The sequence below is a fragment of the Manacus candei genome, unplaced genomic scaffold (assembly GCF_025592945.1).
Source record: "Manacus candei isolate 608988 ecotype Guabito, Panama unplaced genomic scaffold, ASM2559294v1 h1tg000063l, whole genome shotgun sequence".
NCBI lineage: Eukaryota > Metazoa > Chordata > Aves > Passeriformes > Pipridae > Manacus > Manacus candei.
In genome coordinates this window covers 4,542,252-4,570,046 of record NW_026138111.1, presented here as the reverse complement: position 1 = coordinate 4,570,046, position 27,795 = coordinate 4,542,252, and the positions used below count along the sequence as shown (strand labels likewise).

General features: G+C 36.5%; 1 protein-coding gene across 3 annotated transcripts in view; it reads left to right on the top strand.

Moving 5' to 3' along the window:
* CERK (ceramide kinase) overlaps positions 1-26,295 on the top strand; it is a 40,294-nt gene extending 13,999 nt beyond the window's left edge. For all 3 annotated transcript variants that reach the window (XM_051805178.1, XM_051805180.1, XM_051805179.1), the window contains exons 6-13: positions 3,139-3,284; positions 10,705-10,779; positions 12,683-12,835; positions 13,636-13,741; positions 16,210-16,280; positions 20,079-20,284; positions 22,449-22,657; positions 23,552-26,295. In XM_051805178.1, the coding sequence (XP_051661138.1) occupies positions 3,139-3,284; positions 10,705-10,779; positions 12,683-12,835; positions 13,636-13,741; positions 16,210-16,280; positions 20,079-20,284; positions 22,449-22,657; positions 23,552-23,651 (1,066 nt within the window). In that variant the 3' untranslated portion in view covers positions 23,652-26,295. The remainder of the gene's footprint in view (positions 1-3,138; positions 3,285-10,704; positions 10,780-12,682; positions 12,836-13,635; positions 13,742-16,209; positions 16,281-20,078; positions 20,285-22,448; positions 22,658-23,551) is intronic.
* Positions 26,296-27,795: the final 1,500 nt, after the last annotated feature.

The following is a 27,795-nucleotide window of genomic DNA, read 5'->3' as shown; positions in this document are numbered from 1 at the left end:
TCCTATAAAAAAACTAGTTAGTTAAGGTTTTCCCTTTTCATTTGACTTATGATTTGAGATAAGTATGCTGATGGTTGGTGAAATTCCAGTACAGAGCAGAAAGGGAGGCAGATGAGCCTCTGTCCACTACTAGCAAGTTGTTTTTTTAAAACGATTGGCAGTGACCAATTGCAGTGGTATCTGAAGTGGTTTTGACAGATTGAAGGTCTTGTATTGTAGAATTTTTAAATTTTTTTCTTTGGTGGGGTTTTTTGGTTTTCTATCTCTAACATGACAAGATAAACTAATAGGCCAGAGAACTGCATCTTTTTGGAATCTTATGATTCTTCTATTCTCAGACTGGGCCTGAATGGCATTTGGCTTGGGAACTGCAACCTGGCTGATTTTTGTCCATCATGTACAAGTCTTTCTCTGTGGTCAACAGTCATGTTAGGAAGAAGATCTTGTACTAAAACTACTTTTTAAATAACAGGTCATGTGGTCAACTGGAATATTTAAAAAAAAGGTTTAACCACATAAACATGTGTGTTTCTTCAAGTTTGGCTGACTTTGCTTACATACAGGAAAAGATTCTTTGTATTCCTACATGTAATTGTCATTGAGCTGTCCTCTTAGATTGGTTCTCATAAGTGGCTTCCCCTTCATTCAGTGATGAATTTCTGCATTTAATCTCCAGATTCCCTGTTAGGCAAACCCATACATGGAATTCTGCAACTAAACATAGGATTCTTAATGATAATCACTTCACTTGTTTTCAGATGTTTTTACTTGAGGCAGCTTATTTAAAATTCTTGCACGTGTTTCCTGTTTGTTCTTCCTAGTTTGCCTTATAAGAATTTCTTACATTGAATGTACTGACCTATTAGCTCAGTGACAGAACAGCTTCTCTCTAAGCACAGTTACTCATTTTGGTTACTATATAGCAGACAGTTGTACATCATTGTGAGGAACAATCAGAGCATGCTGTAATATTGTGTAGGTAAAAGCTATGTTTAAAATAAGTGAAATGAATCACTGTGGTTCCTAATCCTGTTGCACAAGCCTTTGTAGAACTGTTTCTGGCTGGGGTTTTTTCCTAGTTTTTGAATTAGTTCACAGAATGGTTGAGATTAAAAGGGACCATACATCTTTTAAAACTCATTTGTCTTGTGGACTAGCTTCTCCTGAAGTACTCTAGCATATGTCTTTTACTGTTATCATCTCTCCAAAAAGTGAAATGCTAGTCTATTAGTAAAATAAAACCAAAAAATAAAAAGGTATCTCTTTCGGATTTTCTTCACTAGGAGCCTTCACACATGCAGTTTGCACATGTGTGACTTGTACATTGGTCATCTGATATTTGCAATGCATTTGGTCATGCTATTATTGCATATGTGAAGTTCTTTATCTATCATTATTTACCCTTGATAGGTATAGACATTCACAGAATTGTCACCTCTGAGCCTGGATATACTATTTGTTCTAGAAGGTGATCACAGGGCTGGAGCACCTTTGCTATGAAGACAGGTTGAGAGAGCTGGAGTTGTTCAGCCTGGAAAAGGGAAGGGCTCTGGGGAGATCTTAGAGTGCCTTCCAGTACCTATAGGGGGCTTACAAGAAGGCTGGAGAGGCACATTTCACAGGGGCATGTAGTGATAGGACAAAGGGTAATTGGTTTTAAACTGAAGGAGGGCAGGTTTAGATTAGGTATAAGGAAAAAATTCTTTACTTTTGATGGTTGTGAGGCACTGGTATAGGTTGCCCAGAGAAGTTGTGGAAGCCCCATCCCTGGAAGTGTTCAAGGCCAGGTTGGATGGGGCTTTGAGCAAATTACCCTGAGACAACATTATCCTTGTACTGACCTGGAAATTTTTGGCCACTTAACCTCTTTTTTTTGAGTCTGCAGAGAAATATAAGACAAGCTAAAGTTGAGGAATAATGGATATTATATAATTATCTAATAGGCTATTGGAAGAGAAAAAAAATTATAAAAATGGAAAACAAATAACCTTTTATGCCTCCTCTCCCGGTCTCCTAGGTGTTGACTTAGAGTTGGACACCGTATGAATTTAAGAATGTCCTCCCCACTCATGAGAAAAAATGACTGTTTTGTTCAAGCTTTCCTTCAGCTGAAAATACAACAATAATTACATTTAAATCATGTATACTTAAAAATTAGATAAATTAACTTGTCCTATGAAATAAACACTCATTCTGCAATATCTGTTGCTGATAATATAAAAGAGTATTAGTTTATGAGTTGGAAATTATTGCTATAGGTGACAGTAGACATTCCTAAACTTGTATGCTAGGGACCACATATATAACTTTGGGTTTCTCATGTGTTCCTTTAAAGTGTATTTAAATTAGTTTTTCAGTTAAAGAATGTTGATGCTTTTAGAGTTCAGGGTCTGCATTTGATTATTGTTCATGAAATGTATAGTGCTGTAAAATAGTCTTTTACTTCCTAGTATTTGCTTGGCTGTGGACTCTCTGCTGAGCTTTAACATATTGAGGATCTGTGTAGCTGCTGCACCAGCTCTGACCTGAATTAAATTTGCAAAACAAAGTTTTGTATCTGGTAACATTCAGAACTCTGTTTCATTATGAATGGTTATGTAGATATACATGACTTCTGCCTGTTTGATGAGCTCTCAGCATGTTCAAAAGAGCATGCAGGCATGCACTTCTGCTTTTTGACTTTCATATAATGTACCTCCCTATTGTGTAAAATATACTTTTGCCAGAAGTGGCAAATATTAACTTTTCCCTTTTTGGTAAGGGTACCCTATTTCCATTTTGTGTACTTAAAAAGCTGTATGTACAGTCCTGTTCAGTGTTTTATTTGTATAGTGAATTTCCACTGATATTTGTCTGTCTGCACACAGCAGTAGAGGATAAAGATTTTTGTAGGTTGCATTCCAGCATTTTTTCCTAACGTTACAGATACATCTAGGTGCATTTGCAGTTGTGTAGCTTGAATTTTTTTTTTCTGCTTTTTGTTAATTGCCAATTGACTGTGGGCTACTATATTCTGTAAAGATGGAGGAGGAGAATAGAACAAGTATTTTTGATGTGCCCAGTGCATGCCCTAAGTAGAACACTTGCCGTGTTGTTTATTGACTGTTAGTGTGCATTCTAATTTGTGTTTCCTGGCAGTGTTGTTTGTGTTGGTGGGGACGGCATGTTCAGTGAAGTGATGCATGGTCTCGTTGGAAGAATTCAGAAGGACTCTGGCATAGACCAAAATAATCCCAAAGCATCGTTAGTCCAGTGCAATATAAGGATTGGCATAATTCCTGCTGGTAAGAAAGGGTTAACTTTCAGTTTAATTTATTCATTAATTCTTGACATTTTTTCTTACTCATAACTTCTTGAATTTAGGCCTAAATGTAAGATCTGAGCAATGATATTCCATAAAGGCACCTAACTAAAGCTGTTTGTATCCAGATATAATTACTGATCACATGCAGTTTTATTTAGGCAGAGTATTTTGTAAAGGAAATAAAATCTTGATGTGTAACTTCAGAATTAATTTACTACTTCTTTTTTTGTGGCTTATTGTGTGTTAATGTGAGCTAAAATGTCAACAGTAGTACTCTTCTGAACACATTAATGAGTGGAATTTACTGAACAGATAAACCTGATAAATATTTTTCCAGTTCAAAATGCTCCACAAATTTAGTTAGAATTGTATAAGAACCTCCCACTGGTCTGGCAAACTCCAAACAAATGCTAAGATTTCTTCTCTCTCTTTTTCTCCATTTGTTATCACAGCAAGTATAGGGCAACTACAGCTGAGGAACAGTTTTGTTTCCAGACCAAGTTGCAGTTTCTGCCCATTTTCAGAGGTGCTATACATTCACAGTTCTCCATGTCAGCCACTTTTTCAGGCCATCCTGGCTACTGTCATTTGAGAGAACTCATTCTTCAAACTAAGGTCTTTAGTGATTTTATTACTGTTATTTTTATCGACAATGAAGGTGCTCTTTGGATCAGTTTTGCTATTTTACATCTAGTGTTCCAGGTGTTACTTCACCCTGCCCATTTGGTCCTCAAAGGTTCCTTCAAAAGGGGACTTACAAGATGACTCTCTCTTCCTAGACTGAGTGTTGCATCTATTTAACAACAACTCTTTATCTGTAATTTTGAGGTCTCTGTAGAGAGACAGATGGACAGTTCAGTGTTTCTACGTTGTTCTCTTTTTCTTGTCTGATGCTTGAGTTTTGAAATAAAGAACCGGGATGTGAAATAAACATTGTGAGCTTCTGATTAGAATTAAAATAAAGTTTTCTGAGAAAATTTAGCACAGGTTGTAAAAATACACCAAATGAAGTAAGTGTGGCTTTAGGTGACTAATGTTACGCTCCTTACATCTTTGTGAAGAATGTATCCAAATCCAAATGATTTGAATTGTTGCTTGGAAGAAGCTTAATCTTTTCTGCTTGCAGTACAATAAATGTTAGTTATCTAAAAGTTGCAATGTGAATATCCCCTTATGGTTTTGCACTCTCCTTGTTAGCTAGCACAGAATTACTGTATTTAAGTATATCCTGATTTTATTTGTTAAAGCTTTGTATTAAAGTCAGTTTCTGTAACAAAATTCACAAGAAGAGAATTTGAAGTGTTCTTTTCTTCCTTTTCCTTATTTGGGAAAATTTCTTGAACTAAAGATTTTTTGCTTACATGATTATTTTCAGAAGATTTTGCCTTCTGTTGATAATGTGACCATAAAAAGATACAATTGAAAAAACAGAACCTCAATATTAAGAGTTATTTCTTTATCCTTAGGAAATACTAACCTTGCTTTTTCAACAATTTCTTAATGCATTTTTTTCCAATTACACCCAAAAAGTATGAGATTCACTGATGTTTTAATTTTGTTAACAGGTATCAAGTCACTTTCTTCTCTTACACATTTTAATGTTTCATTTGTTGTGTTTTTCCATTGTACGCTTTTGCTATTTGAAGGTATACTGTATGTTCTGTTCCTTGAACTAACATGAGGTACAGCCTTGTAGTCAGTGCTATAATTCAAATATTTTCTCCAAGTCATTATTCAAATCCCTCAAAAATTATTTATAGTGGTGTAGAAGGAAGCTGGTCTTAAAGTTTTATTAATTCATTTTTTGGAAGAGGATAATAAATATCTTGATCTGCTTGTATATTGTGCAATATTTAGAATGATCCATTACTGTATATATGGGGAGGTGCTTATTTACTGAAAAAAGTAGTCAAATCGCTGAACAAATCTTAACCCTTTCTTAACACATCTAGACATTAAAGACTTTAAACTGAGTATGAAAGCATCAAGAGTTGTTTTTTTGTTTTGATTTTTTTTCAGCTCTTGGTGAAGCTGTTCTTGGTTCATCTTTGCTTGATATAATGGAGTTCTAGCCATGTATTGACCCCAACAGATACCTTAGTTCCATCACTGGTGCAAGAAGTCTGTTCCAAAAATAAGTGAAATTCTTGAAAAGACTTTTTTTTTTAAACTAAACTGATAGTCCTGAAATACAGTACGCCAAAAGTAATAACGAAATATAAATTATCCATCTAGAAAAACTTAATCCATTATGTTCTTTCTAGGTTTTTATAACCCACCTTTATTTAAAAATCCTAAGAGCTCATTAACAGATATTGAAAACAAACATTATCCATAGTTTAGAGATTAAGATCTAAAGCTTTGTGTGTCTTCTGATACATGGAGATAGTTTACTCAGTGATTTTTTTATGCTCTATGGAACATTTTTATGAAATAGCTTGTGTTTTTATTGATATGAATAAAAGGCTTCTACTCAAATGGCAGTTTTAACTTCTGAATTTCTCTCAGTTGCAGCCATTCTTCAGATCTGCCAGTGGCAATTGACTGATTGCCCTTGTAAACGGATTTGCTGTTAAGAGTACTTAGAGGTTACAGCACACCTATGAAAACCTCTGTTTGGTTATTTCTTCCTCCCAGCCTTAAAAGCTAGTTATGTCTTCTAGCCTTAAGAGCATGTTCAGCCATGGAGTCTCACTGCATTCAAAGTAGTAGTATGTCTCCATAGAATTTAAAAACTGAGAATAATTTCTGTTACAGCATGTAACACTGAGGTTTCGTCCAAATGTTTTAGTATTGCAACTATACCCTCTGGAGTAAGCCAAAGTAATTCGTTGTTCTTATTAAACTTGGCACAGAATAGGAGGACAAAACTGTCAATTGCTGTCAGAGGACTCTTTAGTTAAAAAGAACTTACTAGATTAAATACTCTAATGATCTCAGCAGGTAGAAAAAAACCATCCCACTTTATTCTGTGCTGTGACATAATAGTATTTATTCCAAAATAATACAAAATAATATTATAATACATTTATTCCAAAACCCAAATCTGCGACCTACCCTGGGGATAGGGGAAAAATTCTTCCCAACAGTAGAGAAGATTGAATAAAGTGTAGACATGAGTTAATAACTACAGTGATTTTAGGCTCCCAGTGTGTCCAGATCACTCTCATTTTTTTTCGTGGTCAACTCTAATGTTTGAGGTCAATCCTAATGTCTAGGACTGAAGCATGCAGTATGATTATAATCTGCATGTTGATGTGTAACTGTAGAAGTTAAGAATGCTAAAGATGGCACAGGCTTCCTGTGTGAAAGGAGTGTAGAAAAATGGTGGAGGATCATTCACAAACTTAAAAAACAGATTCAAGTCAAATAATGAAGCATGACTGGACTCATATTGCTGTCATGTAGAGTGTAAAAATTCTCTTGAAAAATGTGCTATAGCATAGCAATAAAAGCTATCTTTTTTTTTTAAATTACTCCAAGTAATATGTCCACAACCTTCTCAGTTACATTTGTAATATTTAATGATCTTTACTGTTTAGTTAGCATCTCATTTCATAGGTCAGTGTATCTTTGAAATCTGAAATGTAATGTTTTATGCTCCTCCTTCAGCATTTTAAATCCATTATACATCTTGAAATGGCAGTCTTAGAACTAAATACTGCATTTAATGTAGTGGGCCTGCTGTGGAGACAATTAAGTCAAGATTACCTATTCTTGTGATATTCCTCCTTGTGATTAATTAAAAGGAAGGATTTCTTTGATAATTTTTAAATCACTAAATGTATTTATATAAAAAATTTCATTTTTCGTATTTGGGGAGGGAAAGAACATAGAAGAAATTGCCTGTATAACAACTAATACCTTCTAATAATAAACAGACTTCAAGGAAAATGTATAAAGTCTGGTAAAGATTCCAAATAATTATACTTTAACAAAAACAAGTTGATGTGCCCTCTGCATACTTCACAGAATCACAGAATGTGCTGAGTTGGAAGGGATCCACAAGGATCATCGAGTCCAACTCCTGGCCCGGCACAGGACCATCCCCAAGAGTCATGCCATGTGCCTGAGAGTATCATCCAAATGCTGCTTGAACTCTGTCAGGTTTGGTCAGGCTTCATGTTTTCAGTAAGCTCCTAACACCAAAATATCTGGCATGAGAACTTTCTTTAGCTCGGAGAATTCAGATATTCCGCTATCTACATGTGGTGGCAAGGTGCCACCATCATTGAAATGTACCAGCCCTATGCAAGACAGTTATTGTACTAGAGTAGCAGCTGGAAGCCAAGCAGAGTAATCTGCAGCACTTGAACACTGCTGGATGGTGGCATTTTAGGTGATGGAGTTAATCTCCTTAGGGTGAGTTTCAGTTTGAACTTGAGACTCAAATTTTCATGTTTGCATTTGGTGTCTGCAAGTGAGATAGACATCTAAACTCATGTTACAGCCAGGGGGCTTCTGATCAATATGGTCAGTAGAGCCTGTTGATCTGCTATTGCATCTGCCTGTCATATGCAGATGTCTTGCTTCCTAAGGCCCTCCCTGTGAGGCCTCTGTGTGAATCAAGCTTAAGCTGCCATCAGCTCTTCCTGACAAGATGTCCTTGACCAGAATGGAAGCTTTGACATATTTATTGTCTGCTGTGTTACATGCACACATACAGCTATGTATAAGTGTCTTAACCTGACACTTAATCATTTCCTTGCATGCTGAATTTCTTCTCTACCAGCACACCAATGCAAAAATTAGTTTCTATACCGAAGATGCTTTTTTAAGTGAATTAAGGCCCAGTTAGCAAGCAGTCCAACTACTTTCTTCACATTTGCGTGTAGTTCTGTGCAACTCATAAAAACCTCTTTTATTTTCCATCACTCAGGCTGTTGCCATTAAAAATCCCCAAAGAAAAACTGGCAGAGCATGACAGAGTTTTTCTGTTGGTTTAACCAGAGCATAAAACAGCCACTGCCTAACACTAGTCAAGAGTCACGTTCTGTGAAAACTTCTTGCCCAAACTGTGTGCTCTGGCAATCCTAAACTATTAATCAAGGAATATTATTCAAGCTGTATTTGCATTCTAATCCTGTTTTTCATATTAGACATATACTGATGAAATAAGCTGGATTTTGGTGGGGTTTGTGTGTGCATCTCTTCTGAGTGCTGTTTCGGCATCTGTTAAGACCCACCTAATGGTCTAGAATTCTTGTTTGGATAAAAAGTATTCAAAAAGATTCAAATCCTTAGTCATCATGAACATTTTTGTGACCTTTAAACTAGTTCATTAGGTTCATGCTAGGTGTGATGTTATGTTCTCTTGGCAGGTATATAAGGAATGCCATAATTACCTCCATGTAAGTGTGTCACTGGTTTTGTTGCTCCATACTACAAGCTCTGAGAGAGAAAAAAAACATTTACTGTTTACTGATAGTCCTCTGTCATGTCTGAGGCAGAGGGATGATTTGACACTTGGTAAAAAGTGTTGATGTCTTCCCCAGTCTCCCATTTTAGAGTCTCAGAATTAATTTAAGACTTCAGTTTTAATTTTAGCCTTTCCTTGCTTGTTAATGAATAGAAATGAAAATAAGTTCTATGTAATTGCCAAACAGATGAATCACTTTTTAATGACTACAGAAAATCACAGGGAGATAAGCTTCTGGTGTTGAAATGTAGCTTTCATGAATTACCCTCTTCTCCTCCCACCTGTAGTGTAATACTACTTGAAAGCTCTGTTTACATCAAGACAAATGTGATTAAGGTAATTCTAGGAGCAGAATGCACACAGGTCTGGAATAAATGAGAAAGGTTGGATGAAGTGTTAGGCTTATACATTCAGCAGTAAAAGTTCTGGTCAGATCTCTCAGTGGCTAATTTTTTTGTTTGTTTTTCTTTTCGAAAGTAATGAGAATTTTATTTCTGCCTAATTGAAATTCACGAGTTAGGAGGCAAAATGAAACTGAAAAACTTGGCAGTAAAATATAGCTTCAGTTTCCAAATACTACTTAATATTTTTTGCTATAAAACTCTAAATGTGACATGAGATCATCATCTGTGTACCTTGTCTATTACGGTATTGAGTGAAATTGGAGTCCTGTTTTCTGTGCAATGGCATATGCCTGTATTAGTACACTTGCACCATCTTGAACCTCAGCCTTGTAGCAAGAGATTTATTTAGTCACACTGTTTCTTTTGTTCTGCAGTTTTGTTATATTTAAATTCTCTTTAGTTGGCTCATGGAGCTGCTTCTTGTTCACTGTGGCAGATTTCTGCATAGTGTTTACTTGGTAGAAGCTTTGTTGTGCCATTTATAGGCAGGGGAAGTGTTGTCCATTTTCTGAGAAGTGAATTGGAAGGAAAAGGATTGTCTTTGCTCCTATTGACTGCATATACCCTGTTTTTTAAGTGAAAAAGGAACCAAAAGTGGCTTTTAAATAGTGATTGCTCATTCCTCCAGTTTTAGTTTCTGTTTCAATTTGATCAGGCCTCAGAAATTAAGTACTCTGTATCTGAGCTGCTCTTCAGCTAGTGTATTGGTAGCAAATCTGACAACATGAATGTGGACAAAGTAAGTTTTTCTTTGCAGATATCTGTCCTTGACTTTGATGGAATTCAATTTCATGAAAGTGATGGGAGAAAATATAAGACAAATTTGGAGTTACATGCTGCAACAAATATGCTTCTGTATGTCTGGAACTGACTTCCAAGTCCCTGCTTCAGAGTAGAAACCAGATCCCTGTGTTAGGCTCTTGTTTTTTATAGTGCTCAGGGAGAATTGTCCATTTCTAAACAGCACACAGGTGAAACTTAAAGCTTCCCCCCTTTCTTCTTGTAGGTATTTTGCATCAAGACTGTAAAGGTACATCTCTATCCATTTTGCTCCCCTATCTAGAAACTAATTCCTGAAAGCAAGTATTTACTAATTTTCAAATAATAGAACTGGGCAGAAGTTTCTGGTTTAAGACTGAAGGAGGAGAGGATGTTGACATCCTGGAATTTAGATCAGTACCACAAAAAACAGGAGACCAGTCAACCTCTCTTCTTTTCATGAGATCTCAATGAGCAAGAAATCATAAGCAAAGGAGAATCAGTGTATGCCTGCCTTAATTAATATAAAAGCTATAATATAATCCTGAAATATTCCATATATATTAACTTACTTCCCTTCACTAACTGCTATATATTTATTGCTTATATTGTGAAAATGTTTGTTATTTGTATGGAGAGAGATAAATTGTACTCATTTGGGAGAAAATGTTACAACTTAAATAATAATATTTGTATCTTTGTTCTGTAAAATAGAAAGGGACAAACCAAAGGAACGTAATGCTTTTATTTTGGAGGACCATGCCCATAATACTTGTTTTGCAAATATACAAACTGATCTCTAGTTTTTTGTTTTTCAGGATCAACAGATTGCATATGCTATTCAACTGTTGGCATTTCTGATCCAGTAACATCAGCTCTTCATATTATTGTCGGTGGGTGGTCCCAGTTTGCTGTTTTGTTATGAAAATGATGAAAATAGCCCAAAATACTAATTTCATTTATTTCTTTCTATATGTGTGTGAAATGTAGTTTGAACATAATGGCTGAGTTGAAATATGAAGTTTTTGTCTAGGATTTAAGTCCCCAATGTGGAATACAGGAGGTTAAAAATTAATTACTTTCTTTATAGTAACTCATTGTTTTCAAGGGATTATAACATTGTGAAACTTTGTCTGGTGCTAAAGTTTTCCTGCATTATGGCATTCTTTTGAAAATAGTAAAATGCATTAAGCAGTATCATTTGTTGGACTGTATCTCTCTAGATATGTATTTCTGTCTTAGAGAAAGCTATTCAAGTGCATGTGTAGTATTTTGACCTGGTTGTCCAGTTGTCCTGTGCAATTCAGTGTTCCCATGCCAAGTTAGAAGTATGGCTTCTGCTGACTGGAATTAGCTGATAATTCCCATTTTTTGCAGTCTGTAAGTCATATATTTCAGGAGCAACTAGGGAAGAAAACTGATCTTCAAATAATGCTCTTTGAGTGTGTTATTATAAGCAGGAATGCTTACATTGCCACTCTCAAAGTCCCCTGGTAATGGAATCCCTCAACTGCACAGGGGCTAAAAGAGACAGCTTGGCAAATTCAGTGCATTGTGATTTGTGATGTCCATCCTGTCTGCCATATACTGAAGAAACATGGTGACCTAGTTCTTAATACTGAATTTGAAAAGTTATGCAGGGTGGTATTCAGTTTTAATGATGATCCATAAGCATAAAGGAGAGAATTTCCAAATGGCAATTAGTTCATTATCACTTGTTAGTGGGTCTTTCACAGTTGCAGTTTTAGGTTCTGGTGTTGCCAAGGTTTACAATTGTGCTTCTCTAACTGGCTAACTCTGCCCAGCATCTGTAGAGTTTAGGCCATTGGATTAGGATTGGAGCGAGAGTGCCTTTAGTATCATACTATCATAGTATTTTAGTTATTAAGTCACAGAATCACAGAATGGGTCAGGTTGAAAGGGACCACAGCAGATCATCTGATCACAGTGGATCATCTGGTCCAACCTCCCTGCAAAAGAAAAAAAAAAAAAAAATCAAATAAGCAAAGCAACAACACCCCCTCCACTGCCCTCTACCCCCCCCCCCCGCCCCAGCACCCACCACTCCAAGGCTTACACTATGAGGACATCAGAGAAGTGGTGTACTCTTTGTTTGTAGGGACTTTCAGGATTGGATAATCCCTGAGTGACCAGATCTGACCTCGTAGCTGAACCTACTTTGAGTGGGAGGTTTGATGAGAAACCTCCTAAGGCCCCTTCTAGCTTGAATTATCCTCTGATAGTATGACATATAGGTTTAAGTAGTATCCAGTAGATGTACAGAAGATACTGCATCGATCTGCTCAGGGAAAGGGTTGCCAAGCACTGATATAGAGTGCCCATGGAAGTGGCTGAGTCGTCATCCCTGGAGGTCTTCAGAAGATGTGTAGATATGCCACTTAGAGACATGGTTTAGTGGTGGACTTGGCGGTCCTGGGTTAACTAAGTTGTACTTGATGATCCTAAAGGTCTTTTCCAATCTAAATAGTTCTATTGCTCTATCCCCTCCTACTGCTACAGGGTAAATGAGTGTAAATTCTTCATTATATATTTTTAGCATACTAAGCCCTTTCTTCTCACTTAATACTTTTTAAAGTATGAAATTAAATTAGTATTAATTTAAAAATTGTTTTTCCTTTTCTGCACTAATAAGAAAAACATGCATATGTGACACATATATTATGACAAATACAACATATATTTTTATTTTTAAAGATTTTGCAATGCTAAATTTACTATCACGTTTGCAGTTGCAAATAAAATGTGAATAGAACCTTGCACTTATAATCTTCATAGGTGACTGTCAACCTCTGGATGTCTCTTCTGTACATCACAACAACATGTTTTTGAAATACTCTGTATCCTTGCTGGGTTATGGTTTTTATGGAGATATATTAAAAGATAGTGAAAAGAAGCGGTGGATGGGTCCAATGAGATACGACTACTCAGGTAACTTGTGTAATTGTTATTTTGCCAGCATGTAAACATATTGGAGCAGTTAATTTATTCTCTCCAAACCAACCTTCTCTGAAGCTGTTAAACATCAGAAACAGGCTGAACCTGATTTTAAACTCATTTTAGTACCAAGTACATTGGATCACATCATATAAAGCTCTGTAACTTTGGGGTTAACATTGACAGTGGGCTCATTAAAGTTGTGTTGAATATGTGCCACCTAGTGATAACTGCCTAAAAAGTAGTTAGTTACTTCTCTGTCCTAATCATTTGGACTTTCATTTTAGTCACTTAGAGGGAAATAGACACTCCTCTGTCTTAGACATTCAGCTGATGGAATGAATTTTTAATTTTGCCCTTCATCTAGCACTGATTATAGAGAGATGAGTGATTTAGCCTTGTTAGCTAATATTTGGATAAATCCTGTGCTAGTGGAAATTATTTTTTGCCTTCTTTGATTTATCTTGTGTTATTGAAAGAAGATGCATGAGGAGAATTTTAGTGTAGGCCAGTTTTAAGATTCAGCAGTGGCTACATTTTTTTAGTTGGCTTTTAAAGATGTCAAATGAAGTAATGGCACTTTGGGCAAATGTTAAAAAGTTGGGGTGGTGGTGTGGTATTTCCTTGTTCTTTACAGTCTAAAAGAACATATGACAAAGAGCTCTGAATTTGAGGAGGGCAACTATTGTTTTGCAGTCCTTAGAAAAGGAAAGAAAGGAGCAATCAAGGAATGTATGCAGAGATGTTTGCAATGTGGATTTATAATACACTTCGTAATACCTTTTTTGTTTTAGGCTTCAAGACTTTTCTTTCTCATCATTATTATGAAGGAACAATTGCTTATCAACCCGCAAAACATACACTGGGATCTCCACGAGATAAAGATAGTTGCAGAACAGGGTAGGCTAATGTTTAGCTCTGGATATTTGGCGTGAACTATTTTAAAAGGTCTGTCCATAAACAGAGGTCACTGAAGTGTTGTTTTTAATATCAAAATACTTGCTCTGAAAGAGACAAGCTTATAAAAAAAGTACTGACTCATTAAAAAGAACACACTTTATCAGGTCATTAAACAAAAGTATAATAAAATTTTGTTAGCTGGTTCTCCTCCTCCCTCAAATTTAAGTGAATCAAAATATAACAGCACAGGACCCGGTTACAAGATGCTGAGGGTACTATGCTGTGTTAAGAAATTAAGTCTGAATGCCCCATAGCTTCTACAAATGGAAATAATAATTCAAAAGTTCTCAAGTGTTCATATTGTAATTGGATCTGGCAATTTTAGTAATTGTTTTAGTACCATGATAACATCTGGCATGGCTTGTCCTGAGGACAAGTCCTCTCAGGAATCAGCCTATTTATACAAGTACTATGATGCTGTATATTCTGTGTGATGTTCTTCACTTGTTTCTTCAGTCAGGGGGCCTACCTTAATCTTTCAGTGTTCCATCATTTCTCTTTGCTTTCACCTGCTTGAAGTTATGCACTAGTATTTCTTCTTCTTCTTTATATATGAATTTAGCTATCAGAGATAAAGTAGTTGTCACGGCAGCCAACAGCACAGCAGGATACAGGGGAGCCAGAAACTTTGTCCAGAAATGACATGGAACCTGATGAGACTGCTGTGCTAGTGCTGTGACATGCTACAGATCACAGTCTCTAGTATTAGCTGGAGCAACTATCCTGATCCATCAGATGGAGGGGAAGCTCCAGATGGAGAAAGCTGTCATCCAGATGTCAGTAAGGGAATAAAGAGTGCCTGGTGCCTTGCAGGGGATTTTATACATGGTAGAGTTTAAAATCCTGAGAGAAGTAAGCAAGACAAAAACTAGAACTGCAGCCCCGAACTTTAGGAGAGCAGATTTTGGTTTGTTTGAGAATCTTGGTAAGATTTTATGGGAGACTGCCCTAGAGGACAAAGAGGCGAGGCACACAAGAGTTAGTTGGTACCTTCTCAAAGCACAAGAATAATCCATTCTGATATGCAGAAACTTGAATAGGAAAGCAATGTGATGAGCAACGAGCTGAGTAGTAAAGAGAGGGTGAAAGTGGAATGGGTTACTTTGGAAGAACACAAAAGACATTGCTTAAACATGCAGAAATGAAATTGAGAAAGCCAAAGCTCAGGTGGAGTTGAAATCAGGGAGGGATATGAAGGGATTATTTAAGTATATCAAGTATACCAATTATAACAGAAGGGTAAAGGAATTATGGACCTGCTACTTAGTGGTGTGAGGAACACAGTGATAAGATATATGGAAAAGGCTGCAAAGTTACTCCTTTACCCCACTTTTCACTGATGTAGTCTGCTCCAAGGCCATACAGGTCCACGGATGAAGGGGAGACAGTGGATACATACCTTGACTTCAGCAAGGCTTTAGCAAGACCTTTGATCCTGTTTCCTGTAGTATTCTTAAAACAAAATTGATGAGGTGTGGACTAGATAAGTGAGTAGGGTGATAAACTGACTAGACTACTAGAAAAGCTGTGAATACCAAGTCCTGCTGACAGGCAGTTATTAATGGTGTCCCTTGGGGATCAGTACTGGGGCTAATACTGTGCAATGTCTTTATTAATGACTGGGACAGTTTCAGAAAGTGTGCTCTCAGCAGTTTTGTGGATGACACCAGATTGGGAGGAGTGGTTTATGTTGAAAGTCAGGGCTGCTGTTCCAAGGGACCTTGGTGGGCTGAAGAAATGTCTGATAGGAACCTCCTGAAATTCAGGAGACACCTGTACCTGGGGTGGAATAGTCCCATGCAGCAGTATTGACTGGGCACTGACTGGCTGGTAGGCAGCTCTGCCTAAAAGAACTTTGGGATCCTGGTGGCCAGCAGCTGTACCTGAGTTAGCAGCATGTCCTCGCAGCAAGGAAAGCCAGCCTTTTAATGAGTTTTCTAAGCAAAAGAGAAGTCAACAAGTGAGGAGTGATTCTTCCCCTGCCCTCAGCACTTTTGAGATGGACTTTTTTCTAGTATGTCACTGTCTTTCACTGTTACAGCAGTTAAATATTGGAACAATGTGCCCAGAGGTCTGTGGACTTTATCCTTGTAGATCGTCAAAACTTGACTAAGACACTGACCACCTTGATCTTATAAGACCAACTTTTAGCAGAGGTTTGGATCACATCAGAGGTCCCTTCCAACCTATGCAGTCTTATGGCTCTCTGCTGCTGTTATCTCTGACATCCAGTAATCTTCAGCACTGTACCTAAGTACCTGCACTGCCTGCAGGGTTATGGTGATTCATGCCACATCAGGGTTGTCAGTGCTGTACTTCATCTTGTGATGGGGGGATGGGTAAAGCAAAAAAGGTGAAATGAATAATAGTGGGTTTTTTCAGGAACTGAATGGTATTTCTGTTCACAGATGTTACATTTGCAAGAAAAGTGAACAACAGCTGGCAGAACAGCAGAAGGATTGTGGATTAAAACATGAAGGTAATTTGTCATAAAAAGTAAAATGCTTATTTTTTTTTCAGAATATATCAGTTCAAGTGTGTTTGTATTTTGTTTTTTAAACATTTTGAATTACTAGATAATCCATTGTTTCTTTAAGGAAAATGCATGTAGGTAAGTGTCATCGTCCTCCTGTACTCAGCACTGGTGAGGCCACACCTCAAATCTAATGTTCAGTTTTGGGGCCCTCACTACAAGAAAGACATTGAGGTACTGGAGTGTGTCTGGAGAAGGGAACAGAGCTGGCGAAGAGTCTGAAGCACAAGTCTGATGAGGAACAGCTGAGGGAACTGGGGTTGTTTAGCCTGGAGAAAAGGAAATGGCCTCAAGTTGCACAAGGGGAGGTTTAGATTGGATATTATGAAAAGTTTCTTCACAGAAAGAATTGTCAAGCATTGGAAAAGGCAGCCCAGGGAAGTGGTGGAATCACCATCCCTGGAAGCGTTCAGAAGTAGCATGGGTGTGGATTAGGGGTGAACACAGTGGTGCTGAGTTGACAGTTGGGCTTGATGATCTTAGAGGTCTTTTCCAACCTAAATGATTCTATGATGCTATGATTCTAAGTATGTGAAAAACATGTGAGGTGACTCCTCCACCCAAACCTCAGAAAATTCTGATAAAATTACACTAATTACTTGTCTATTTCAATGTGTTTCTTTTCTTTAGCAAAAGTAGGACTCTCTTCTTTTTGTGAGAAGGACTGAACTGATAAACTGTGAGGTGGTATAGAGGGATAAGGATAAGGTTCATTAAGATAACTTTTAGAATAAATCAGGATTTAAAATTTGTGCTTGTTAAAGTCACCCTATTTATTTAATATAACTGAGGTAGTGAACTTGGACAACTAATAACTTATCTAGTGGACTTACGTATTTCTGTACAACATCCCACCGATACTCAGTGTAAATGATAAATGAGATTTCTCTCTTCTTTGTCTAGTTATGCTATCCTTGTTGCTTTTTTGCCCCCATTCCAACCCCTGTGCACACCTCTGTGAATCTTTTTTTTTAATGGGCATAATTTTTCTTTCCTTTTGTTAAAACAGCTCTTAATATATTGAATTCTGTGCAGTCATCCTCCTAGTTGTATATCTTTATGTCTGGCTGCTGCATCCTAATGGGAAGAACTGATATTGATACACTTGTGACCTTGCTAGAGAAAGATATATAGATTCAGTTGGTTGAGTTTTGCCTCCAGCCTTGGCTTATCATCTTGGATAAACCTCTCTTAAATAGTAGGCAGGCTTCCTGTGGATGCTTGTTTTTGCTTTTACTCTCTTTTTTTTTTTTCTTCTTTCAGAGCCCAGTGACACAAAAATTTGGTCCTTGGGCCTTAGGACCTAGACTGTCTCATAATTATTGTTATTTTGCACTGTATTTGTGCCAGGTTCTAGACATCTAGACATCTTTTTTGGTTCTAGACTCAAAAAAGTATATCATTATATTGTGGAGATTGATTGGTAGCATAAAGACTTCTGTGCCAACTTGAATTCTTGTTACATGTGTCTATATATAGTGCTTTCATCCCAATTACTGCTATCAGATTTTTGATGCAGTCAAGGGATGGCCAAATTGATATATTTCTTGAGTTGTTTTAATCTATGCCCAGATTCAGCTAAAGAAATTGCTTTACATAATATAAGTAATTGGTATGAATAATAATATAAATATGATAGTAATTTTTTGGTAGGAAAAAAAAAAATTTTCTTCTTGAGAAATAACTGTAGTTAAAAAATGCCAACCATTTTTCTTTTGTTTCTGGGGGGTTTGATTTTTTTTATGTTTGGGTGGGTTGTTTTGCTTGTTTGGTTGATTGTTTTTTAAATTCGCGATTTTGTTACCTTTCATCCAGCAAAGGAGCTACTAGAAAACTACAAGTTAGTGGGCAATCAAGACTGCTTTAGCCAACATTGCACATGATATTAAGCAGCTGATTATGTAGGATATTGTTTACTTAGATTCATATTACTGCTGGTAGCTGGCTTTCTTTGCAGTCCAGTCTCCATGCAGTAGTGGTAAGCAAACAATACAATCAGCTACTCTTGATTTGCAATAAAAAGGATTTTAAATGTCCACCTCAGATAAGCTTTTTACTCAGGAGGGTATATTAGCTGATTCTTTCATTGTGCTTACTTGGTTTGTGTATGATTCAGTTAAGTTCAGATGGCTGTCACTGAACATATTTCCTTGTATTGTGCAGAAGTGTGTGTGCATGTGCTAAGTAAATGTTGGATGTTAGTACTTTATGCTGATTTCAGCAACTTGGAGCATATGTACACAATAGGCAGTTGAAATGAGTGCCATTTATGCAGTCCCTGCTTATGATTGCACTATTGTAGGAAAGATAGTTTGAGCAAGTAATTTGTGCTGTTACAGCGATGCACCCCACAGAAATGAAAACAGTTGGTCACTGAAAATATGACAAATACCCTGATTTTGTTCTTACTTGAACAGTGTAGAGTTTTTTTGAGTAACATGCTGAAATTTATACTGAACGGTGTTTTTCCAGCAGGTGAAAACCATCTATTACAGTAACATATATAAGCATTCTACTCTAAGTAGACCTTAAGGGAGACAATTATTACAGTGAGCGTACTTCAAAACTTAATATATATCTAGACACACAACTAAATTACTAGTGCTTCTCAGATAAACAACAAACGGATTTATCAGTAAAGTGCGTTGTTTTCGTTTTGTTGTTTGTGTATCAGAAAATGCCTGTTGTTTCCAGTTCCAGTAGTTTCTTATGTTCTGTTCACTTACCTTCATCTCACAGCAGGGTCTTGTCATTTACCTGCAGCCTGAAGAAAGTCATTCTGTAGTCTAACATTTAAGTCTTTCTCATCTCTCTTAAGATACATGTTTTGAATCTGATTGATACTATTTGTTTTGGTAATGTCCTGTTTGAAAGCAACATAAAAAGATCAGCAGTAAAGCAAGCAATACTAAAAACCACTGTGGCAAATGATGTTTAAAATGTTGAATTTAAAAGTTGCCTTTTTTTTTTTTTTTTTTTGCTATTTCTGATTTGTTTCTCAGGAGATAGAGAGGATAGTCTAGATGGGAAAAAGAATAAAATTTTCTGTTTTCAAGTTGACAAGTCTATTGTCATATTATAATCTTACTCTCTTTTTCCTGGAATTCTGTTTTTCTTGGTTCTGTTACTGAAGAGTTGGTAATAAGAAGTTTCAATGAATAAAAATTCCAGGAAGCGAGAGAAGTTCAAAGAGTGAAGACCAACTATAGAATACTTTGCAAACAATTTTTTTCTTCTTTTTTTTTTTTCTGATGTATGAAGCTTGGAACAGTCAATTCAAAATGAATGCATAGTAGACTTCAGGTTCAAAATAACCTAGACAATTGTAATAATATCCTCTAAAGTAAATGTGAAGTTCCTAAAACTGAGACAGTAAAGAATACCAGAATTTCAGGACATGGAATATATAGCATAAATATCATCTATAGTCCCATCAAAAAAGTGCCTTGAAAATCACTGTAAGTTCCCCACATGTGGGGAACTGAATAATGTTAGATTTCCAAGTCCGTACCAGTTCATATGCCTCAAAACCTCTACCTTGTTTAGAAAGGGAGAAAGCAACTTTCTCTGTTAGTATGTGAAAAATATATTTCTTTTTCAAATGTAGTTTATTATAGATATTCATTGACAGTATGTGAATATGCCTAGTAAAAACTTTAGGTTGCCAATAATGATCGCTTTTTAGTGTTCTTGTGAATAAATCAACTGACAACCTGTATCCATATCGTTATTGATGTGTTTCAGAAGGTGAAGAAGAGTGGAAGGTTATTAAAGGGAAATTTCTAGCCATCAATGCAGTAAATATGAGCTGTGCCTGTCCACGAAGTCCAAAAGGTCTTTCACCAGCAGCTCATTTGGCAGACGGTTCAGCAGATCTCATTCTAGTTCGTAAATGCTCCAGATTTGATTTTCTACGGTATCTTGTCAGACATACAAACCAAGATGATCAGGTGTGTATTCCCTTTGACAGTGAATTCTACAGAGTCCATCTAGGTTGTAAATATTGATATTCTTATATGACAAAAGTATCATCTACTAAGCAGGTTTGTTTGGTTGGTTTTTAAAGTTTATACTTTTTGGGTGACATAATCTTAGCATGTGTATCATTAAAAAAAAGGCAGTCCAAAACATTTTACCCAAGTCAAGTCTTTGGCCGTGGCATTCTAACAAAATTCCATTTTTGCCAATTGAATTTGGGTTTGTAACATTTTCTGTGTATTTGCTGTTTGGACAATATTTCAAGTTATCACAAAAAACTACTCACAGCATGAAAAACTACTCACAGCATGACATAGCTGAGGTAGATGAGATAAGGAATAATAAATCACTTCTATAAACTATATAAAAATGTGATTTAGAAGAATGTTACCAGAACTGCAGTTTCATTGTAAACTGCAGGCTTTTAGCAGAATTTTACTACATATATGTGACCAGTCTACAAACTGTATGCATTCAGCTTCAAAATTATTCCTTGCGTATGTTGTAGCTGTCAGAAGGGAAGATTCATCACTGCTTTGGATTGTTGTATCTGTTGAAACCAGAGCTATGGCTGTGAATACACACATTTAATATTTGTCACAACCTGGTGTCATTAACATGTTCTGGAAATTAACTGAACAATGGACTAATGACATATCTAGTGCATAGAAGCAATAACAAATCTCACATGTTCATGATGCTCCGTAGAAGAATTAGTGTGTATGTACATATATACCTTCTTCCTGCTGTTCTCAGTCTCCTCTTCTTCCCTTCTCTCATTCTCACTCATTGTTCCCTTGATATTTGTGACTATTTGAAGCCATCCCTGGCTATCTTTTAAAATGGCTATAACATTTATCAAGGGACTACATTCTGCTTGGGCTTGAGACGTGAGAGCATGTTGAGGTGAATGCAACCATGGATGCCAGCTTTTGCACCTGAGCTTTTTGGACAAGCACAGTGCTCAGTGAGCCTCAAATCCATGGACCACTGGTTCCAAGTGTGGAGTTTGACATCTTCACAGTTTGTCTATGGTTAAAAGCTGAGGGAAGGTCCCTCCAACTCTACTTTTTCTGATTGTCACTATGGCCATTCCCTTTCCAATGCTTCAGGTTTCTCTCTGAGTTATGCTGGTTTTGCAGTTTAGATTAAATGCAGGATTGTACATATGTCCTTATGTCAGGTTAGCATCCACCATAATAGTATCCTTTTTGGACACTTAAGGAAATATGAAAGGAAAAAGGTGACTGTATGTCAGTACAGACTGGCTTACGGGTAAACTGTTTCTTGTTCACTTTTACTTTGTTGCCATCCCCTTCCCATAGGCACACACAGACATACTCCATTGCCTTTTCTAAATGACCTGTCTCTATTCATTACAGCTTACTAAATATTTAAGTCCATATCAGTTAAGTTGCTTTCAGGGCAGGTGGAGGAACCCTCTAATTTGATTGTCCCTTTAATTTATGAGTCTTGTTTTAAAGCGTTTGTACAATATTGTAGTGTAAATCTGCAGCCTCTGTTATAAATCTTTTAATTGACCTGCTTTTTCTAGCTGAATTAACTAGTTAAAATTATTTTTATTTTGTTGGAATTTAATAATATTACTCTCTATTCTTATTTTCATATACCCCCAGCTCTGTGATTTGATCACGCTGCCATGGAATTCTCACCTTCTGGGCATTGTTTCAAGTGCAAAGACAGAAGACTTTCATAAAAGCCCATGTATCTTAAGGACTGTACTTGAACAGGTCCTTAGGATGGTGCAGAGATACAATCTAAACCTTTTTGACTTTGATACCATGTTATAGTATTTCTGATAGGTTATTTTAAATATTTTTTATACTCCATTTACTTGTAATCTCAGAACCTGTTACCTGGTTATCTGTAAAGTGGCAGTATTGCAGCTGCTTGAGGAGGACCATCGAGAAGTAGGGTTCCATTTTGGCTTTACTGTCTTTCAATTGTGCAGTTATTCAAAAACAAAAATCACTCTATGCCTCAGGTAACCTTCTCTGGAAAACTGGAGTGGACAGACTTTTCTTGAATACAAAATGCTGCATGCTGAGTTGCTTTACACATCAAGTGTATTTCACTGTAATTGCCTGACTTGCTTTATTTTATTTTTTTTTGTAGTTTGACTTCCCATTTGTAGATGTTTATCGGGTGAAGAGTTTTCAATTTACATCAAAACTTTCAGAAGACAATGAAAGCAATGTCATGGACATAGGAAAGAAACGTTTTGGTCAGTTCTGCAGAGATCATCCAGCCTGTTGCTGTAATATTGTTAATAGCACCTGGAATTGTGATGGAGAAACTCTGGATAGCTCAGCAATTGAAGTGAGGTAAGCTTTGATTTTTCTCTGTATATAGCAGAACACATTAAGCCTTCTCACTGATTTTAGAAATGCTCATAAAGACATCCATAAAAGGTGCCTGTGCATAGCAAATTTGAGTCTTATGATAATAAACTTTAATTTTTTTGTTACCTTTCCAAAGCATACTGCAACCACATATGTTGTAAATGATCAGTCTGAGTGAGATAGATGACCCTGCCTTTGAAGTCATACTTACTAACTTAGGAACTGATATTATGTGCTTGAAGTGCTTGAAGTGAAGGTGGTGTTGGGAGGATTCTTTTTGAATTCGTGGAGTGCCTCATTAATCTGAGCAATAGCTTTTCCTATTAAGCTTAAGTAAGCATCTTTGTCTTACAGAAATACTGACTATCCTCAGTGTTTTTTGACACACAGCAAAAATATATCTTTATATATCCAGTCTTTGCATATGATGAAAGAATTCTGCAACTGTGCACGTAATTAAATTAGAAGAGAATTTTGTGAAATTTGAAGGGGTTTTTTTTGTTTGGATTAGTTTGGGCTGCTTGTTTTTGTTTGTTGTTTTTAGAATAAAGGGAACCAAACCCATAATATTTACATGCACGTGTGTTCCATTAAAACATAATCACTTAGCAGTTCAAAAGTGACTTTTATAAATAATGTGTATGGTAAAAGATAAGCTCATCTAAGTTCCCATAGAACTTTTTGTGTGGACAAGAGTAGTAAATGAGGATACATGAAGGGGAGGATTGCATCAAGAATGGAAGTGTGGTTTCTGTAGTCTGGAGTAAGAAACTTTGTCCAACTGCTTGAAATGAATGGATTATTTGAATTAAATAATTAGAATGAAATATGTAGTAACCTATTTATTTGTTACTAATTGATTTCCATATTTTTCAGGGTTCACTGCCAGTTAATGAAACTATTTGCAAGAGGAATCGAGGAAAACTGTAAAGATGAAGCTGCCTACAGTCAGAATAGTGCTGAACAATTACTATAGACATTGTTCCTCCAGTGGGGAGAAGAAAAAATAAAAACTCAAGGAAATTGAGTAAATATGCATTTTAGTCAAATTGACAAGTATTTTAAACTTCTAGATTTTTTTTTTTATGGCTTCAGTATAATTTTAGACATCTTACTGCATTGTGTCATTTTTTTAAAAACCATTGTAATCATTAAAATATATCTGGGAGCAAGTTAATCTAAGTTATGTTAGAAAAGAGAGGATTACCCTATATCTATGTATTCATGATGACTGATAAATTCTCTGTGCTTTTCTAGAGAGCTAATTTAGCAATTGTGTTGCAATAATATCTAAGTGTTATAAAACATTGGACTTTCCATTGGCATCACGACAAGATATTTTCAGTGTTTGAGAAGATGTTTTCTGCTGGGAGTGATATATCGTTGCATGTGGCTTAAATGCTGGACAACAGTGTTGTCACTTGTATCCTGTTTTTTTTATTAATATCTTTCATTTTGTAATTCTGACAATACCTTGCAACTTATCAATGCAATTCAAACACACATTCCTGGCTTTAAGTAATAACAATAACAGTGTGCAAATACTTTGAAAAATAAAAGCACAACTGCATACAGGTCACACCTCATCCTATATATTCTCTTTATGAAGGCTTCCTTGCATCATGCTTTTTGGGGTTATAAAGGGTTTTAAGACTGTTTGGATGATACCAAATACCACACAGTGATCTTGCAAGCAACTTGCAGTAATACTTATATAATATCAGGAAGGCACAGGCAAAGGAAAACATAAATAACTTCTCAAACACCAGCAAGTTTTATTTTTTTTTAAATATCTAACATTAACATATGAAAAGCTTCCCACTTCAATACACAATTCTTTGGACATTCTACTCCATATGTTAAAATGTCTTTGCAAAATAAGGTGTTGAAATGTAAAGTCTAGAAATATGATTTGATGATGGAAAGTCTTTGAAATAGTGTTTATTTAACTAAATATGAAACAAAATAATTTGTTTTGTGAAGTCAAGGGAAGAAACTGGCATCTGATAAATAACGAATTCACTGTGCTAATTTGTTTTTATTACAAAAAACATTAGACTGTCATACAGAGCTATGAAGTGATTATTTAAATTATGTATGGTTTTGTGTATTGTGGCACATACATGTTTTGTGTTTAAGCTTGGGGCTAAATTTTGCTCGTCTTATACAGGCTTATTCCTGTTTGAGGATCAGAGGTTAGCCCCTGTTCTCTTCTTTTTTTTTTTGTTTTAAGTGTTCTTTAAAGTTCTCTTTAAAACTTACTAGATCTGTGGGTTTTTTGCATCTGAACAGCTAATGATTCTGTATTCATATATATTTATTGTTACTTCTGTCATCCAGTTTGTATTAGTTTCATGTTTCTCATATATTTGGTCTGTGTAAGCCATAGTGATTGGTCATTTTATTACTGAAGCACTTGAAAACTGTTATAAATGGCAGGCTATTTTTTTCTATTGAAGTTATTTACATTCCAGTTTTGTGTAATATCAAAATCGTGTGCTATATCTTTGCTACAAGTATTATTCATACTGCTCTATATGACAAAAAGCATTTGCAAATTATATTTGCCTCAAGTACAATCATACAAAGTCTAGGATCTGTTTTTTGTTATATAGTATTTCAGGGAAATACTTGAATACTTTCCAAAACTACTGCTCTTTACTTTCCATATTAATGCAATGAGTTGAAATGCTGATTCATCCATTGTTTTTCAGACATTTAACACAGGTGTTATGTATACTGTATTTTTAAAGCCATGTTTAATAAATGAAATAGTACTTTTAAACTAAGAACCCCATTGAAAATGAAATCTTGCCATTCTACAAATGTAAATATTTTTTAAGGTGTCATTTGTTAAAAAATTTCTACAGTTATTGTGGTTTATCCATGAATATTATGAGAGAACCCAGACTTCAAGTTACAGTAATTCTTGTGCAGGATATGATGGTGCACGCTCAGGTTACCAACAGTGAGGATGTTTATGAGGCATTGCAGCTTTCCCAGGGCACATTCTCATATCTGAGGAGTCAATACAAACCAGCCCTTTCCATTAGTTTACTAGCAAATCATGAGACCCTTACTTGAAAAATGGAGATTTAATCTTATAGTGAATGTATGCTGAAATGCTTTGAATATTTTAATATCTGAAACTGAGTGCTTCATGCTTCCAAAGAACACCATACTGAAGATCCCCTTTCTGAGAAAAAGCCACCAGAAAACAAGGAGAAAATATCATTCTGTAGTATGGTAAAGAAGTGTGAAGTAAATAATAAAGGTATTGCGACATAATCAAATTTAAAAGTCTTAGGTAATAGAAAAGCTGCATAGTTGCATTTGAATGATTCTATTTGTAGCATATTAAACTAGCAAAGCACCATATGTGAGTTGTATGACGTGTCCAGTTTATTTTTAAGAAAAGAGCTGTGTAAGTAATGTCTGCTTACATTTTAATTCTAGGGTGTTTTTTTCTCTGAATGTAGTCTCAGTATGGAAATTATGTATAGGAAAACCAACTTTGATTTTTCTTTTTTCCCAATCTTGCTGGCTTCAAGATTAGAAAATGTGTTGTTTTATGATGCTAGGGCATTTCATTGAAAAAATAAAACAGCATTGTACAATAATACAGTGGTTTTCTTCTTTTCACAACTTGATTTGAAAAAGATACTTCACTTTGACAGAAATCTGGCAGTAGAGTGCTCAGTGTAACCAACGTGGGCAGATCAAACCAGGTGGAGCAATTCATAGCCTTCTGTTTGGGTTGACCACACCTTTGTGGCAATTGTGAGTGTGAACTAACACTAAGAGTGAAGGAAAGCGACTAGTGAAGCAGGACTTGGGCTAAAACTAAGCAACTCTACCAAGCTAAACTAAAGATGGAAAGGGGGAAAAGGAACTTAGATATAATGCAGGTATTTAGAGTTATTATTGTGGAAAAATCTAAACTGCTAAAAGTGAAAGGAAACTGCTGTTCTAAGAAGCATGAAATATGTATTATACTATAAATAGTATGTAGTAGTTTAGAATTTTGTTGCAATACTTACTACGGAAGTAAAACATGTTCATTGTAGATAAACAATGGGCACAGAAGGCAAACATGTTTTTCAGCACTGTAGAGATTTCTGGTTTTGAAGTTTACTGGCTTTACATGGCAAGGTTTTGGTAGCCAGGGGGGCTGCAAGGGTGGCTCCTGGAAGAAGACAGCAGAAGCTGCCCCCGTGTCAGAGTCAGTTCCCCAGCCAGCTCCAAGATGGACCTGCAACTGGCCAAAGCTGAGCTGATGGATGGCATTGCTAGCACATCTATGATAGCACATTTAAGAAAGGTAAAAAACGCTGCTCAGCAGTTGTGATAGGAGTGAGGGGAAAATAAACATCCTGCAGACACCAAGGTCAGTGAAGAAGGGGGAGGAGGTGCTCCAGGCACCAGAGTAGATTCCCCTGCAGCCTATGGTGAAGACCATGGTGAGGCAGCTGTGCCCCTGCAGCCCATGGAGGTCCATGGGAAGCAGAGATCCACCTGCAGCCCATGGAGGGACCACACAAGAGCAGGTGGTTGTGCCCTGAGAGAAGTTGCAGCCCATGGAGAGCCCATGCTGGAGCAAGTTTCCTGGCAGGAACTGCAGCCACAGAGAGGATATTTCTGGTGGGAACTGTGGCCCATGGGGGACCCTTCCCTCCTCAGGAAGGAGGAAGAAGTGGGTGAGATAAAGTGTTATGGACTCACTAGAAACCCCCATTTCCGATTCCCCTGCACTGCTCAAGGTGGGGGAGGCGGTAGAAGAGTCAGGAATAAAGTTGAGGAAAAGAGGAAGATGGGGGGGGAGGTGATGGGTTGTTTTGTTTCTATTTCTGTCTTACTCTGGTATTAATTATCAATCAATTAAATTAATCTTCTTCAGGTTGACTTTGTTTTGCTCCTGGCTGTAACTGCTGAGGGACCTCCCTGTCCTCAGCTTGACCCATGAGCTTTTCATCATTTCTCACCATAGTCCTGAGAGTGGTGTGGAATCAGAAATTTCTACAAACATGTTGGTCTTGCAATTCAAGTATTAGAATAATGGAATCTTAGACCTTAAAGACCATCAAGCCTAACTCTTAATCCAGCACTGCCAAGTCCACCAC